Source organism: Geotrypetes seraphini, chromosome 17 (genome assembly GCF_902459505.1).
Source record: "Geotrypetes seraphini chromosome 17, aGeoSer1.1, whole genome shotgun sequence".
In the NCBI taxonomy this organism is placed as follows: domain Eukaryota; kingdom Metazoa; phylum Chordata; class Amphibia; order Gymnophiona; family Dermophiidae; genus Geotrypetes; species Geotrypetes seraphini.
Genome location: NC_047100.1, coordinates 2,675,344 through 2,692,903, shown reverse-complemented (window position 1 = coordinate 2,692,903; position 17,560 = coordinate 2,675,344). Strand labels below are relative to the sequence as shown.

General features: G+C 40.8%; 1 protein-coding gene and 1 long non-coding RNA gene across 2 annotated transcripts; one reads left to right on the top strand and one right to left on the bottom strand.

Annotated features, from left to right (window-relative positions):
- Nucleotides 1-403: 403 nt before the first annotated feature.
- Nucleotides 404-9,652, bottom strand: TRH (thyrotropin releasing hormone). The gene is made up of 3 exons (XM_033926640.1): nucleotides 9,512-9,652; nucleotides 6,338-6,532; nucleotides 404-3,265 (listed from the first exon to the last, which is right to left on the bottom strand). Exons 2-3 carry the CDS (start codon nucleotides 6,516-6,518, stop codon nucleotides 2,694-2,696), a joined length of 753 nt encoding a protein of 250 aa, XP_033782531.1. The 5' UTR covers nucleotides 6,519-6,532; nucleotides 9,512-9,652; the 3' UTR covers nucleotides 404-2,693.
- Nucleotides 6,273-10,301, top strand: LOC117351409. Its single transcript, XR_004537399.1, has 2 exons — nucleotides 6,273-6,445; nucleotides 9,429-10,301. It is a non-coding gene; the product is annotated as an uncharacterized LOC117351409 (long non-coding RNA).
- The last annotated feature ends 7,259 nt before the right edge of the window (nucleotides 10,302-17,560 follow it).

The following is a 17,560-nucleotide window of genomic DNA, read 5'->3' as shown; positions in this document are numbered from 1 at the left end:
TATCACATGGCGCCTAATTCCAAAGTAGGCGTGTGTAGGTAGGCGCCAAGAGACATGATTCTCTAAAGGATTTAGGCACCTATAATGTAGCCCTTTAAAACCCTGGCTGACATTACAGGCACAAAACAGACATGCAATAGGCGCTTATCTTTCTTAGGCGCCAAATACAGAATCTGGTCCTTAGGGACAGTTCTATAAGTGCACTGAGGATGTACAGTAAGATCCTATTCTATAAGGGCATCTGGGGGCTAGGATTCCAGGATAGAATACTAGCCAAAGTTCAATGTTGAAACGTTTAAAATTTCTACACATACGGCCAGTGGCGTAATAAGGGGGGGTGGTCTTCCCCGGATGCCATGTTGGTGGGGGAACCAGCACCCCTCCTGCTCTCCGCCCCCCTCCACCTCTTCCCACGTCTCCCCTCACCACGTGCGTGCCCCCCTTCCCTCATACTTCTCCTGCTGACATCACTTCCACATAGAAAGTGACATCAGAGGGAGAGCCACCGGGGTTGCTAGGAGCACACTGAAGTTGCTACTTGCAGCGGTGAACAACTAGGGGAATGGGGGAAGGGAAGGAGGATCGGTGGGGGAGGGGCGCCTCTCAACCTCACTACATCATTACATAAGGCTAGTGTTTAGCGCATTAAGGGCATGCGCATGCCCTTTTAATAACACACGCCATGGAAAAGATTGCGCCCTAGAAAAATAGTTTTTCACATTTCGTGAACTTTGAGTCAGAAGAAAGAACATAGATTTGGGTTTCCTTTCTTTTGGATTATTTACGAATATGATGGCCAGAATGGGTAGAACTCTTTTACCGAGTGGTTCACTGATCTAAGAGAGCTGCTACTAGCTTCAGACCGTACGGATTGAGTCCGTTTCTGGAAGGAGACTGCTAGAGCACAGAAAGAGAAGTTTTTGCAAAGGCAGATCTATTTTAGTGCGAATTTCAGTGTCCCAAACAGGAGCTTAGGCTGGCTAGTTGCATTCTGGGGGTCCCATCAATGGACCATAATCTATTCTACCTAAAAGCTGCTTCATGGTCCAGAGTGTCAGAAATATCTTTTTTTTCTTTCAATTGGCAAATGTGGGGCAGGAGGGGGGTCTTTGCAACTTTAGTTTTCAAGGTAGAATATGGAGTAGTGAAGGATTCCTTTTGGAAACCTTCACTTTGTCTGGTTTTACATGACTCAGGGGCTTAGTTTTAGCACCTATGAAGCTAAAGCCAGCTGATACCATGATTATGGAATCTCTTCATAAAGGTAGTTCATAAATCCAAATCAATAAGGAAAAGCATTAAGCAAAGCACTCGCGTGCAGCTCAGCCAGTTTAGAACTAACAGTGAGACTGGGCCTTGCAGGGCAGGAAGGAGATGCTTTTGCTATCATGTCTCTCTCATTCAGTATTGAAAACCTCCATTTACAGATTCTGCCAGTGGCCCTCACTCCAAGACCCCCACATGGAGCTCTGCTGGTGCACCTTCGTTTTTCTCTGTTTCGATAGCTTGGGACAAGTCCATAGGATTTTTCTTTGACCTAAATCTGATTTCACTGTGTTTCCAGCAGGAACAGCTATTCAAAATACTTGAAGAAAGTATTTCTTGGAGTAAAACCTGCTTCATGTGTATGAGCTGCATCCCACACACACACACACACACTACTAAACCTATTTTGGAGTAGGGATTAATATGTCCAGTGGTCTCCGCCCACCATTGAGAATCTTTCGGGGAGTATCTCATAAAGACACAGTGTTGCCTTTGCTGCCTTTCTAAAATAGGCTGAAATATGTATTTTGGACTTTTCTCATACACTCCAGAAATAAAATGTAAAAGTTAATTGGGTTAGTCAATGTAACAAGATAACTTTTAACCCCTTATTATACCATCCACACCTTGCTTGGACTATCCAGCTACCAAGGGATTCAAGACAAAGTTAGACAAGTTGCTGCTGAACCAGAACGTACGCAGGTAAGGCTAGACTCAGGGCACTGGTCTTTGACCTAAAGGCCGCCATGGGAGCGGACTGCGGGCACGATGGATCATTGGTCTGATCCAGCAGTGGCAATTCTTATGTACTTAAATCTTCTTTATCCATCATATAAGCATACTGCACGGGGTATCTAGGAGGAAAGGGCTTCATTATATATGACTTGTAGGATGACTGGCCACCCACAAACCAGGGCTGAGATTATAAAGATCCTTCACGTGGATTTGCTGCTCCTCACTGGATGATAACATCATCTTTTAATTTCAGGAGTTCAAAGTAGAAGGAAGTTGAGACTCTCGCTTGCCAAGTGTAGCTATGAGGCTTGAAAGTACATATTACTGTCTCGCACCTCCCAATTTTCTTTTATCCATTGACTTTGACCAAGTTACTTATGCCTCGTCTATTCAAGGTTAGTTTGAAGTTTGGGTGGGGGGAGAGAGACTTGATAACTTCATTTTCCTTTTATTATCTTGTGAGCATGAGCATGGGTTAAAGAAAATGTATCTCTTTGTGTAAAGCACATTATGAATGTGGAGGATGAACTAAAGAGAGAAGGAAAGGAATGACATAGCAGAAAGAGTTGTAGGGCACACACAGGGAGGAAGAAGGAAGCCATTAATAGGGAACGAAGAAGCAGAAAGAGCTGGGGAAACAGAACTTTTCATGGTCTAACATGTCATTCAGAAAAAAATGGAATGAGTATATGTTACTCCTGAGCAATCAAATCTCCTTCCAGTTCAGATCTCCTACCTGGATGTTGCCGCTTCTCTTCTTCCCTGCCTTTGTTCACATTATCTAACAGTTCCAGCAATAAGCCAGCTTTGTTGCAGTCAAAGATCTCCCGAGTGTCACAGGGCAGGTTATAATCAAGGCTTTCGGACTCCAGGTATCTTTTACCCGGATGCTGACGTTTTTCCAGATCCTCATTCTCCTCTCTCTTGCCAGGATGCTGACGCTTACTGAACCCCCAGGTCCTCTTCCCTGGATGTTGCCTTTTCCATAATTCACTTAAAGACGTCATCTGAGTGCTGGGGTTATCCAAGTAATGATCCAGAAAGGACCTTTTGCCTGGATGCTGTCTCCTTTGCATCTCCAGCAGCCCATTACTATCATCTTCTTCTCTTTTCCCGGGATGCTGTCTCTTCCGGATCTCCAAAAAAGACTTCTCTTCCCCTTCTTCTCTCTTTCCTGGATGCTGCCTCTTTTCCAGGTCCTCTAGGTATCTCTTGCCGGGATGCTGTCTTTTGGAGAACCACTCAAACTGTGGAGCATTGGGTTCTAGGCAGGGAAATAAATTGGAACAATGAAACCATGAGTGCAGTCTGATTAATGGAGATATCATTGAGGTAACATCACAAATTCTTCCAATTAAATTGAAACAAGAAAACTATTACAGGATCATTAGGAGACTCCAAGCTACACAGTCATTATGGTTAGTCTGCCATTAACAGCATGCAGGTGCCCAATTAATGCTGACAGCAAGGCCAATATTTAAAAACATTGTCTGGGTAATTTTGGGAGTCATCCAAGCAAATCTTAGCTTTTTAAATTACAGCCTGCAGACTGATTTTTAAGAAGAGGAGAGAGGTATGAAGGGGATGCAATTATATTCAGTTAACTGTAGGACAAAGTGTTTGTGTGGCCTGACTTTAACTGAGTCGATTCAGCAGCCCAACTTAACTGGGCAAGTTCTTGGACTATCTCATTCAAATAAATGTTAACATTCATCAGATGTCAGAATGCCAAATGTTGTGCAAAATCTTAGATCGGTGGCCTGGAACGCTGCTACTACTTGTGACCTGGATTGGCCTCTGTGAAGATGAGATACTGGGCCAGATGGACCATTGGTCTGACCCAGTAAGGCAATTCTTCTGTCAGGTGAAAAACTTGCTTCTTCCCTGTTAGTACAGCAGACATTCTTTGCCATCATCTTTTTGTATGTTGAAGCATGTACCCATGGCATATCAATAGCATTCAGCAGCTTCAAGTCACGTTCTGCACCAGAATAGTTAAGAACACATTTACACACGTCTTGTGATGTTAGACATTTATTTCTTTCAAACACTTGTAGCCTGCATGTCAACCATCTATGTGGATAACGACGATACATACATAAGAAAACAAAACACGTGGCAAAATCATTTTTATAACATTCTCAGCTCTCTAGGCTGGAGAAGATTTTGGCTGTGTTTTCCTTTTCAGTCCTTCAAAACCTTGAATCTATTTTCTTATTTTGTCCTGCCCATGCTAAAACTCCTCTAGCGCAGCTTGAAAAAAGGGCAAGATAAGCAGTGGAGAAACACCATTTCTCTATGTCACACCCAGCCCCTTGCCTGCCTAGCAGTGGCGTAGCAAGGGAGAGACACGCCTAGGGCGGTGGCGTCCCTCCACCACCCTCGTCTCTGCCCCTCCCCCAACCCCTTGCTGCGCATGCCCACTTTCGGATTTGTTGTGAGAGAGGTATGTTTAGAAAATTACTTAAAACAGTTATTTGTTGATGCTTTCTTTTAGACCAGGGCTGCCCAAGTTATTTTTTTTTTTTTCAAGATGGTGCCGGGTTAGGTTACTGTTATAGTATCTCCCGCCATTTTCTTTGTTTATGTTTATGTTTTCTGTTTCTTTTGTTATTTAATTTGGTTTTATTACCTACATTTACACTACTGTAATATTTTTTTCTAAATTTTTTCAATTTTATTGATCTTGTTTTTAAATTTGGAGTCTTCTATCTTTTCTTCACGGTTTGGCCTACTTGAAGCGGTCTTGGGGGTCTTCTCTAGTGGTTGGGGTTGGAGATCGGCATTGGGGTGCTCGCAGTGGATCCAGCGAGGACAGTCGGGGAGACCCAGGATGCACAGCTTGGCAGGCTGGGTTTGGCAGTAAAGAGAGGAGAGGACATGTCAGTTGCCGACGATCCCAGCGGAGTGGACTGTACCAAGGGGGAGGCGGCGCCCAACCGTCATTACCCTTCGAGTGCTGCAACGGACGGCACGGCATTTGTGATGTTTTTATCGGGCATTGTTGGGGCAGGTCACGTCGGTGAGGATTGCCGAGTTGGAGCTGAAGTTTGCGGGCAAGGATATGCCTCCGGCGCAATCGCTCACCCAGCCCCTCCATCCCATCATCGGCGTCACCCCTGTTGCCGAGAAGCCGGCAGCCAACCTGGCGCTCGCCCACCGCTAGAGGCACCCGGCCCTGAAGCCAGCTTGGTTCTGCTGAGCAGCGTCGACTCAGAGAAGGCGCTGCAGCCGCTAGCTTCGGCCATGATGAGGAGCGACCCCCACCGCCACCACGAGGGGGAGGCCATGGTTGGCGCCGCAAATGGTCTGAGAGACGCGAGCAGTGCCTGTCCTGAAAGGAGACAGATTCAGCGAATTTGACATGCAGGAGGAGAGAGTGAATACCTTAGACGAGTTGATGACCGGAGACTCTGGATTTGGGGCTTCCGGTTTGCTGACAAGGATCGGATGACATCCGGAGAAGTTTCGCAACCAAAGCAGTGAAGTCATTTCAAGCTGGACTTCAGTCTTGACTGTTTGTTTTTTTATTTCACTTTCTTTTTAGTATATGATATTTTATTTTTAAATCTCATTCATTGTTTTGCCACTTGGTTTTTGTTTCCTATTTTATTATTTCAATTTCATTTAAATTTCCCAAGTATTCTATAGTTTCAACGGTTCTCCCTTCTGCTTCTATTTCCTATCTCCCCTCTTTTTTCAACCTTTCAAAGTCCTTTAGATTATTGTAGTCTTATTAGAATGTTTATTTTCTTATTTTTTCTCTTCTATCTCTATTTTATTTTTTCATTACTCTACTAATTGTCATTTTTCTAAGTACTTTAGTTAGAATGTGAGCCTTCGGGACAGTAAGGGAATATCTAAGTACCTATTTTACTTATAATTTTAATGTACCCTATTGTCTATTTTTCTGTAAACCGCTTAGAATCCTAACGGAGTTTAGCGGTATATAAGAAATAAATTACATTACATTACATTACATCTATAGAGGCTCATTTTTAAAACACACAGACTTACAAAGTTCCTTAAGTTCCTATGAAAATGAGCACCATAATCCAGCACCCTGTTCTGAACCCCTCTCTCCTCAGCGCCTTATCAATGAGCCTTTCAGAAATGAAAATGACACTCAGGAGTGTTCAGTATGAAAGAGATCACATTTTTTCTCACTCAGGCTTTGGAGTGTAAAGACTAATAATATATTTTCCATTTTTTCTCACTCAGGCTTTGGAGTGTAAAGACTAATAATATATTTTCCATTCAAGTCACACAACACTTGCAACAAAAGAGGATTACAGAGGTAAAGGAGAAGCATGCTACTTCTCTGAAGCTCTCTCACCTTCATTGTCCTCGTCTATTTTCTTCAGGATGGATCTGATGATGATGCTCTCAGCTCTCTGCAGGACCTCATCCAGGTGGTTCCTCTCCTCGGTATCATTTTCCCAAGGTACTGTCTGCCCCAGGGTCACATCAATGCTGGACAAGGTGAAAAAACATAACAGAAGCCCAGTTGGTCTCATGATGGCCCTAGGCCCTGAGGAAACAGAAAAAAGGGTAATGCTCGTTACCAGATCTCCAAAGAGCACTTAAGCTGTGGAGTGGCAATAATCTCAACATTGAGTCCCTTCTTCTTAGTTTACAGAATGGAGTGCATATTTCAGCACTGATGTTAAAGCAAAACGTAGTCTATAAATGGTAAATAAACAAACATATTGCAGGGCATGTGTTGAAAGACCTTAAGCTACTTGGATAGTCTGGTGTTACCTCTTAGAGTTAGAACAATAACAGACTTTACACAAAGAACTGTGTGGTTGTTTATTAATATATAAGGTTGAAATTGTTCCTTATGTGAAGGGTGGATTATAAACAGTTGAAATAACGAAGTTGTCTTATTTTGTCTTGTACTTTATTTTTCACGCAAGTTGCTTTGCTCATCCTGACTCGTGAAATTTTAGTATTACCCAGGCTCCTCAGAAGGATCAGTGATGCTTATTTAAAAAGTATTAGTTATGTGATGGGGAGGTCTAATTCACCATTGATTGACAGATGAGGGGGAGAGGGAATTTATTTAGGCAGAATATGTGTGAACCAAGAGGCATATCTCCCATCTGTACATAGTTCACAGAGAGAGTATTCTAGAACATGGGTATCATATCTTTCTAACTTGGTGTTATTTTATGCCCCAAGGCATTTATTTGAATGACATTAGGGTAATCGTTCTTCATATCTCAAAGGCACAACTTGCGTCAACTAGAGATTGTGCATTCTTTTATTTAGTTCCGTGGTTATGGAATAACTTGCCCATAAACTTGAGAAAAGAAGAATCGAATATAAATTTTCAAAGACATTTAAAAGCACATTTTTTTTCAATTGGCTTTTTCAAATTGGAGAATTGAGTCTGGGACTGTGATCTGTATTTATGTAATGTTTGAATTCTTTTATGAAAATTTTTAGCTGTATTAATTAGTTATGGTTTATTGAGATTTGATTGTTATAGAATTTTATCATTAGACTTGTTACTATTGAGATGTTGATTGTTATAGTAGTTTATGGAAAAAAAAATTAACTTTTGCTCTTATTCTATTTTTAAATGGAGTTCTTTTCTTAATGAATGTGAACTATATATTGTAAACCGCTTGGATCCTTTTTAGGCTGTTATGCGGTCTATAAAGTTTTGGTTCACCAATGCTGACTCACATCGATAGTCTACAGTGGGATCTTGGCACCAAGATGCCATTATAGAATCGACATTACGGGCTTGGCATTGAAGTATCTAGACTGAGGTGCCACATTCTAGAATTGCCACCATAGCTTTCATTTGTGTTCTAAAGTGCAGGTGATTTCAAAGCACTTAGACACACAAAGTGCTTTGAAAATGAGCCCCTATGTCTTTGTTCTCTGATGATTTGATTTTAATTGCTTATGTAAATTATAGCTCATTTTACCCCCCCCCCTTTTTTTTACAAAACGTAGCATGGTTTTTAGCACTGACCATGGCAGTAACAGCTCCGACGTTCATAGAATTCCTATGAGCATCAGAGCTGTTACCACTGCGACCAGCGCTAAAATCTGCGCTAAGGTTTTGTAAAGGGGGGGGGGGGAGAAATGAATTTGTTGCCTCAGTCTTTCCACACTGGGAACCTACTTTGACAATGATTAGTCAGAACAAATGAATCAGATCACTGTAAATCTAGAAGACGTAGCACAGAAAATGGAGAAACTAATAAATTAGCAAGATCAGATGGGATTCATCCCATCAATCTGAAAGAGCTCAAACAAGAAATTGCTAACTATAGTACTCGAGGAACGGAGCGTCACTAATGTAACACCAATGGGGTGATCAATAACCAGAGACCTGAATGTACATCACTTTGATAGCTTGCAGGTGGTATGGAAGAAATTATAGAAATAAAATAAAAAAAATGTTCATTCCAAGCAAAATGGTAAAAGCTATTCTTAACAAAACTATATAGAGAAATGGTTTAGTTGACAAATAAACATTTTGCTTTACCAATTTCTTAAGAGTTTTTTGAAGGGGGTGGGAAGGGGTTGGGGGGCACCTCCTACCCTTGGTCCTTCCATTTATGGGCTAAGCAGATGATATACTTAAGTTACAAAATAGTGCCGAGGGCTCAGCTAATAACCCTTACCTGAGCAAAGGTTCTTTCACCGGTGTAAGTGCTGTATTCTACCATTTTTGTGCACGGATGGTTTTAAAGTTACAGAATGAGGGGACAGTGCTGAGGAGGTCATTGATCGAAATAACCCTTCTTTCGTTTTCTGTTTACTGAAATCTATGCTGTCTTTCTAAGTAAAACTCAAAAGGGCTAACAAAGGTATATAATAGGAGGTGGTGCTGAAAAGTTCTCAGCCCAACCAAGACGAGAATGACCATCTGAAATATTGTCAAATCGTAGAATTTTGTTTCTGCAAATTGACCCTTAACGAAATAAGATAACACTCTACAGGGGTAAAATAACGCTCAGAATTTTTCAGCACCCCCTTGAATGTAATAAAAGTGAGCCAAGTCGAGGACAATCCAGCCATTGTGACATCACTAATGAGGGTGGCTCTTATTGGTGGAATGAGGCATTATGACATCAGGATCTCCGCTCTGGTTACCAGAGACTGAAAGTTGGAAAGTTCTCAGGTCAATCAAGAAGAGAATGAGGTGGATCTGAAACAATGTCCAAAAAACTTAGAATTTCCTTTCTGCAAATTGGCACTAAATGCAATAAGATAACACTCTTTTCAGCTTCAGTGGCAAAATAAAGATTGGAATTTCGGAAGTTGCTTGGGCTGAGAACTTTTCAGCACTCCTTTGTAACTGTAAATCCAATGGTATCGAACACAATAAAACGTATTCAAGCAATTACACCTTATTGTTCCTTTCTACCCAAATTAAAAAAATTCCTATTTTCTTTTAAAAGGAAACAACCTTGCTTCCGTTGTGCAATACTGTCTTCAGAAAGAGCTAAAACCAAAAGCGGAACGAATCTTTCAGATGACCTACCTGCCTTGCAAATCTGCTCTCTTCTCCGAAGAGGTTCCTCTTGAATTGGCTTTGGGCAGCTGAGCTGACAGTCCCAGGGAGCCACATGCACAGTGTCCAAAAGGTCTTCCCGCTTCTCTGCTCGGATCGGCGCGTCCTTCTTATAAGCTGGAGCCTAGTATGCAAATGAGCTGGGATCACTGGAGTGACGCCTTGCTTCTTTTCTCTCTCACTTGTGTTCAGAGCCTGAATTTTAAAAGGGGGCTGATGTAACAGCTGGGTCCCTGGGGTGCTAATTGTTTTCGGGGGAAGGGGTTGCGTGCTTTTGCATGGAAAATTGAACTTCACTTTCCTTCCAGCTACTACATAAACACAAATTCAATATGTCTATGACTTGGGTGAAGTAGTTTATAAGCAAATCTCTATAAAATGAGCTCTAAATGAAATGTATTGAATATTAAATGTTTATAATGAAAAGTCACGTAATATCCAGATAACAAACTGAAGAAAAAGACAAGAAAATAAGGAGAACAAAACTGGTTTTGATACTCAGATGCAGCACGAATTGTCTTTTTGCTAAAAATGCATCCTGAGATTAGAAATTTGTGTATAAATATGTTAGTTGGTTAAGAGTTAGATTGATTCATTGGATAACTTGCCTGTATTAATTTCCCCAAGTCCTTCTTAAATCCGCTTTCATCAAGAAAAGTTTTACAATTAAGCAGAGTATGAAAATAAGATTAGTTATCATGCTTTTATATACAAAAGTATCATTTTGTTTTACTAATATTAGTAAATAATTTTGGAAGTAGTCTTGTGTATATTGTTTTCCTGACGTTGCAGCCATTTTAAAGTGTTTTAAAGAGCAGATTTTTAAGAATACGGAGGAAGCCCAGTATGGTTTGTAGTCTGTAATATCGTAGGGTAAAAATCAAAAGCATTTACTTAAAACAATCTCAAAGCCCTATAAGAGGGGGTGCTGAAAAGTTCTCAGACCAACCATGAAGAGAATGACATGGTTCAATCAATGATAACAACCCATAGAATTGTTTCTGCAGATTGGCACTTAACAGATGAGGCAAAGATGAGGCTCAGAGTTTCAGCACTCCCTGGTACAGTATAGCCGCATTGGGGCTGTTGGACACATCCTCTGTCCAAGGTGCTGAAAGCAGTCAGAGGCAGGTAATAGATCTCTTCTGTCCAAGGGCTGCTCTTTCCAGGCTGCTGCATATTTGCCTTCCAGATGTTAGACCCCCCCCCCCCCTTTCCCCATTATGGTAGGCCAAAGCTAAAAGATCATGATTAGTTTTGAGGATAATAAGTTCAAGTTAAATATATCTTGTAAAATATGCAAAATACACATTTTCTTCTGGGCATCTGAGCTAGGATATTTTGCAGTTCTACAAGGCTACTGGTACTGTTATATCCTAGAATATAGTCCCCGCTGTTGGAATGGAGTATATTCAAGAAATGTTGTCAATATTGAGGCACCGGGATGATGAATTATATGACAGCAGTTCACCGTTTCATGCCTAACACGTATGCCATGTCAAAGGAGCATAACTCATAGGCACAGCCATGTCCCCTAGAAGTTGCATGGCTGAACTGCCAATTCATGCCAACGCCAATCTAAGCCAATAATGGGTGACTTCTAGTTGTGCATTCAGTTGACCTTATTCTATCAATTGGGTACCCAAATTTGTGAACTCAGTGTAAAATTAGGCCACAATTTTATAGAATAAAGGGGGGACTATGCATATTTATAGGATGTCATGGAAATTAAGGGGTCCTTTTACTAAGGCACATTAGCGTTTAGCGCATGCTAATATTTAGTGTGCGTTATAACGGCTAGCGCGCCTACGTTTCGTACAGTCTAGGGGACTATTGTATGACGCTGTGCTTTGGTCCAGAATTTCAGAGGTGAGATGCTAAAATTACAAATTATGTTAAAGTACTTAATATTTCAAGATATATCTTCCAATTGCTAAATATCACACAAACATACAGTATGAATATCTCTGGGAGGAAGCAAATACAGTGTCACAGACTCTACAAACCCATGGAAATGTCATTAAATAGCTTTAGACTCTCCAAAAAGCTGGAAGACTCTCATTTTGCCTGAAGAAAATGGTAAAGTTTTATGTCTTTATGCAAAATTCTCAAGAAGCAATAACTTAGCTGGTTGAGCATAAACCTTTTCTCCATCAATCCATTCAATTGCACTTCAAATCTGACAGGAAGCTCTTTGTGGTTTTATCTTTAGCAACGGCAATATTCTAGAAAAGACCTTTTTTAAAATTAAAAATCAGACTGACATCTCGTTTTTCTCACCAAATGAATTTCCCAGTGCTATAGGTGCAGTCTCATTTCTGACAACACTGAAGGCAGTGGGAACTGAAAACTTAGTGGGTCCATAATGCATGGAGATATGAGAGTCAAATGCTTTGCCGTGAGATTTGTTAGCCTAAGTCAAAGAGACACCCTAGCAAAATAATGGCAGCCATATGCGCAGAACAATTCCATTGATCTCCCTCATTCTGTTTTGGCAGAGGCATTTCCAGTCTTTAGAAATCACCAGGGGGCTCCATTTGTCTCTCCTTATTTGAGTGATAGGCACATTTTAAAGGGCAAAATGCATGATAAAGACGACATGAACACAGAGGAGTGTAGCCTTAAATTTATGAAAAAATGTTTGAAAGGGAATTGGGCTACAGATGCAGGTTTGCTTTCAGCAGACTCTTGCCTTGAAATATTCAGTTTATGTCTGTGGCCAGGAGTAGGGAATGACACGGGGACAAATTTGTCCCCGTCCCCATGGGAACTCATTTTCCTGTCCCCGCAAGTTCTTTTCCTGTCTCCGTTTCATTCCTACACGCTCCGCCCTCATCTGTACAAGCCTCAAACACTTTAAAATCATAAGTCTTTGAGGCTTGTGCAGTTAAGGCAGAGCTTATAGGAATGGGATAAAACTCACAGACGGGGAAATTGAGTTCCTGCGGGGACAGGAACAAATTTGTCCCTGTGTCATTCTCTAGCCAGGTGCTTCCTGGCTCTGAGATGGCGGTGGGTAGTCTGGACATTCTGAGGTGGTCGCTAAACTTTGGGGCCTAGGATCAAATCCTTGCTGGTGCTCCATCACTTCAGCCTTTATTAGGGTAACAACTAACTCAAATTTTGGGCTCACTTTTTCAGGATTGCAATGACAAGTTCCTGGAAGAAAAATCTATAAAAATGATCAGCCCAATAGTCTGGAAATGAGCAATGAGAAAGAACTACTTTTGGGGATTTGCTGGGTTCTTGTGACTTGAGCAGGTGGACCTTGGCATTTTGATAATAGTGGAGAAGAGAGACGGAAAAGCACTCAGCTGTTCTTCACGGATGCTCTGCTGGTAGAGAACTGTAGAGGCGTTGTCAAAAGAATTCAGGTCCTCATTCACCAAACATAATAGCTTCAGTCATATTTGTGGAGGGAAAAGGCAACCAGCTTTGGTTCCCCTCTGCCTCTTTATTTCTGATATCTGATGAGGTTTAAGGAGTGAAAATGTTCACAATTCTTGCTTGAAGCTAAAAGAGAATTTTAATGGATTCACATCTAACTTTTAGCTACATTTCTTTTCTATTGCTGATCACATTAATGAATTCCTTTACCTGCAATGTGTTTTTGGCAGATATAATCCATGGCTATAAGAGCTGGCAGTAATCTGAAATGTAGAATGGAAGACCTAAAAGTGCTGGCTTTTTCATCACTTAATAAGCAAATATGCAGGAAGAAGCCTAAGGAGATTCATCTGCTTTTGTTATTAACATGTCATTAATATATTAAAGTTGAGTGGGTGAGTAAAAGAGCTTTAAAAGACAAAAGATCCTAACTCTACACTCTGTGGTTCCTGAGAGAAATACATTCTAGCTCTGCAACCTAGCCTGACAGGTACATTTTCAGTCCTGTCCTCTGATGGGCCCATGTGGGACAGAGAAATCCCAGCCCTACTGTCTGTGCCACTGATCTGAAAGGGAGATAAATTCCAGCTCTGTACTCCGAGACCCAGGACCGATAAATTCCTGTCTTGCACTGATAACCCTGTCTGACAGACAAATTGCAGTCCTAAATTCTGGTTTTGGATGCTGATTCCAGATGGAAGGTTCACATTCATTTTCCTGGCTTGCCTTCTGATTCTTGGGCTAGCCAGTATTGGGAATGCTGTGAAAAGCCTTTAGATTTAGTAGAGAAAGGCACGGTGAAAGAATTCATCACTGTTCCCGTCCCCACAGAAGAGAGAGAAGAATCAGAGCATGAATGGGCTCAGCCACTAACCCTCAAGCCTTGCATTGAAGAATGCTGGTGAAAAAGGACTGAGGTTTATGATTACTGAAACATAGACATAAAATATAAGGGACCTTGTTTCTTCAAAGGTGATAACCATATAACAATTCAAAAAATAATCACCTTATTTCCACATAAATAAACAACATTTATGGTCTCACAGTGACTCTAGATTTCTAAGTGAACGCTCAGACCCATAACCAAACTTTAGCTCCAGTGGGCTTAAATAATGAAATAGATTGGTTTCAGATTTAGATTCAAACAGTTTTTATTGATGCAAATATCATCAAATACAACATCAAAGGACATCAATAATGCATCAATTATTAATATACATAATAAAAGACAAATTCAAATTTCAATAACCCCCCACTTTATAAGTGTTTGAACCTTTACTGTCCCTCTCCACACCCACTCCTTCTCACTCAATAGTACTCTCTACCCAATGATACTCTCTTCATTTAACTAAATAAAAAGCCCAATTAAGAGATCCAACTTAAAATCGCACTACGGCCCTTAAGATGTAAATCTTGCAAATATGAATCCCAAATTTGTATAAATAACATCTTTCGCTTTCTTACAATTCCTGCATCTCTAGCTTCCCAAATGGCCAACTGATGTAATTGGTTCCGCCAATGCCAAAACCTCGGAGGATCAGGGATCGTCCAAAATTGTAATATACATTTTCTAGCCAAGAGACTCATTTTCCTACACAACGCCCTATTTCCTTTAGGTAAATGGCCAAGAGCTTCTGGCAAATCCAAAATAAAGAAAGAAGGAGAACAGCGCAATGATCTTCCAATTATTTTTGACATATAATTTATTATTCGCTTCCAAAAGTGCTGAATTATGGGGCAAAACCAAAATGCATGACCTAATGTATGACTTTCCCTCCCACATTTATGACACAAAGGAGTAGGAAGACCTCCACTATAAAACAATTGTGTTCGTGTGTAATAGGCACGTAATGTAACCCTATAATATGTTTCTCTTAACCATGAACAAGATGTCACCCCAGGTGTCGCTCTTAAAAGTACGGGCAACATTCCAATGTCTCAAATTAAGCTGTAATTCTTTCTCCCATTTATCCCAAATTTTCTGATAGTCCTTGTCTGGTTGTAATTTTTGCAAAATAGAATGAATATAAGACACCAAAAGAGACATCCCCTCCTCCTGAGCAAAGAACTCTCTCAATTTAACACCCAAATGCATACTCAACTGCACTCTGTCAAGGGATCTCACATAATGTTCCAGATTTAAAGTTTGTTGAAATTTTGTGACATCTTCGAAGCTCCACCTCCGGCATCTGACATCATGGTCGACCCTGGTTGACTGGAGCTTCAAATTCTGGGCCTGCTCCGGGTTTCAACATCGCTAGAGTCGCCTGTCAGCCGGGTGAAGGAGTGTCCGGTCCCTGGTAAGCCTATTTAATAGTATTTGAAAGGTTTTGAAACATTTAGTGTGAATGTATTTATTAGTCTTGGGTTTCTAGTTCGCCCTGATCCTGTTGTCACAGTAGAAGGTGGTTAGAATGTTATTGTTTTTCCTTTGCAGTGCCCCTCCTGAGGAAGCCAATCATGAAACCCGGGTTGGGGGCTTTAACAGCTTATGGCAGTTGCAATGTGTTAGTACTTTAAATATGTCCCCGGAGCAGTGAAAGAGCAACAGCAGTGCCATCCTGCATTCAGATAAGTTATCTATCTTTTCCTTGTATGTTATTAGCAGGTGGCAGAGACAGTGAACTTGCTGTGATGGTCCATGACTTTTCACTAGAGTTTGGTTATGAGTCTGAGCTTTCACGTAGAAATCTAGAGTCACTGAGTGACCATAAAAGTATTTGGTTGTTTATTTATGTGGAAATAAGGTGATTATTTTTTGTATTGAAACATAGAAACATGATGGCAGATAAAGGCCAAATGGCCCATCCAGTCCGCCCATCCGCAGCATCCACTATCTCCTCTCCCTAAGAGATCCCAAGTGCCTGTACCACGCTTTCTCTACTGGGAGACTAATCCATACATCTAACACCCTTTCTATAAAAAAGTATTTCTTTAGATTACTCCTGAGTCTCTTAACTTCATCACATGCCCTGTGACTCTGGAGTTTCCTTTCAATCGAATTTAGGCCAAGCAGGTATTGAAACATGTCTATCATTATCTCCCCTCTACTGCCTTTCCTCCAAAGTATATGTCTGTCCCAGTACGCCTTGTGACGTAGATCAGTGTTTCTCCACTCAGTCAGGTTTTCAGGATATCCACAATGAATATTTATGAAAGAAATTTGCATATAATGGAGGCAGTGTATGCAAATCAAGTTTATGCATATTCATTGTGGCTAGCCTTGCTATGGACCAGCTTCATCCTGTTTATATTTAGAGCAGGTGCCTTGCTATAAAATTAACCCTCCAAATGTGGGCTTAATACGTACCTGTTGCTAGGCTTATGATGAATCTCTTACTTTGAATTGAACACAGCCCTGGTAATCTCATTGTAAATATTATTTCAAACCAATTATTCAGGATGGTTCTGTGATTCTCTGCTTTCTGTACCAATTCATGTTAGGACTAATAGTGGTTGCCAGTACCACCATTTAACAAGAAAGACTGACAGCAAAACTTGAAGAATTACAAAATTAAAAAATGCAGTAAAATAACGAGATAGAATTTATTCATTACTACATATTAAAGCTGCCAACTGGAACGTGTCTCCTTTGGCAATTTTTGCAACATTTCACTTATTTAAGCAGTAATTATCATATAAACCTTCCAAAATGAGTTGCTTTGAGCCTGTGTGGATAAGAAGAGATATATCAAAGGAATACATACAATATCGGAAGTCAGATCTGAGCTGAGCCTGGAGTCTTGAGCAATACCAACAAACTTTTCCCCCTTCCCAGTTTCCTTATTCTGACCCCCACTCACCCACCATTGTTTCTGCCAGCAGGAAAAGAATATTCCCTCTACTACTCAATGGGCAGCTCTATTTGGATGTAGTTGGAGATAGCAAAAAGTGCATAAATAAATAAAACCCCAAAACAAACAAAAAGGTTTGAAGCATCCCATCACATAAAAAAAAGAATTGTTAAAAACTTCTCTTTCCAATGACTGATTGGCAGCAGAAAGATAAGCAGAGCTGTTTATATGGACACAGTGGGTGCAATGAGAATGAATTGTCCTTGCCTGAAATACATTGGGCAGACTGGTTCGATGGGCTCCGTTTCATGTTACAAATAAATATTTATTATCTAGAAGTCTGGTAGGGGAAATACTTTTTTTCCTTTTTCCATGAAATGAGCTAAGGTTGCCAACTGGCTCCACGTTTATTTGATAGGGTTGATTCAGTCCAGGGGTTTGTATTCTTGCTTTTCTTAGGGCATCCAGTTTGGAAACTGGTTAATTCCTATTTCCTGGAGCATGTCACTGTCTGGAGACTATTTCAGCACATATGACCTTTCAATCTTCTCAAAGTAACAGAATCACTGCGTAATCAAGAATTGTATTTCGAAAGTGGAATATACTTAGCAGTACTGATTCGAAATCCAAGGTGTTTGTAGACTGGTTCTATACTACTCTTGCCACCCTGTGGACTAAGGATGGTTTGAGGCATGCCTCCTAGTCTCAGAGGGAGGTGTACCATAATCCTCCACTTTCTTTGGGCATAGTTCAGATTTATCAGCTCTGAAATGAAAACTAACTGCTTCTGTCAGTCTCGATTTCCAGCACTCTATTTTCAACTCTCTACCATGGACTA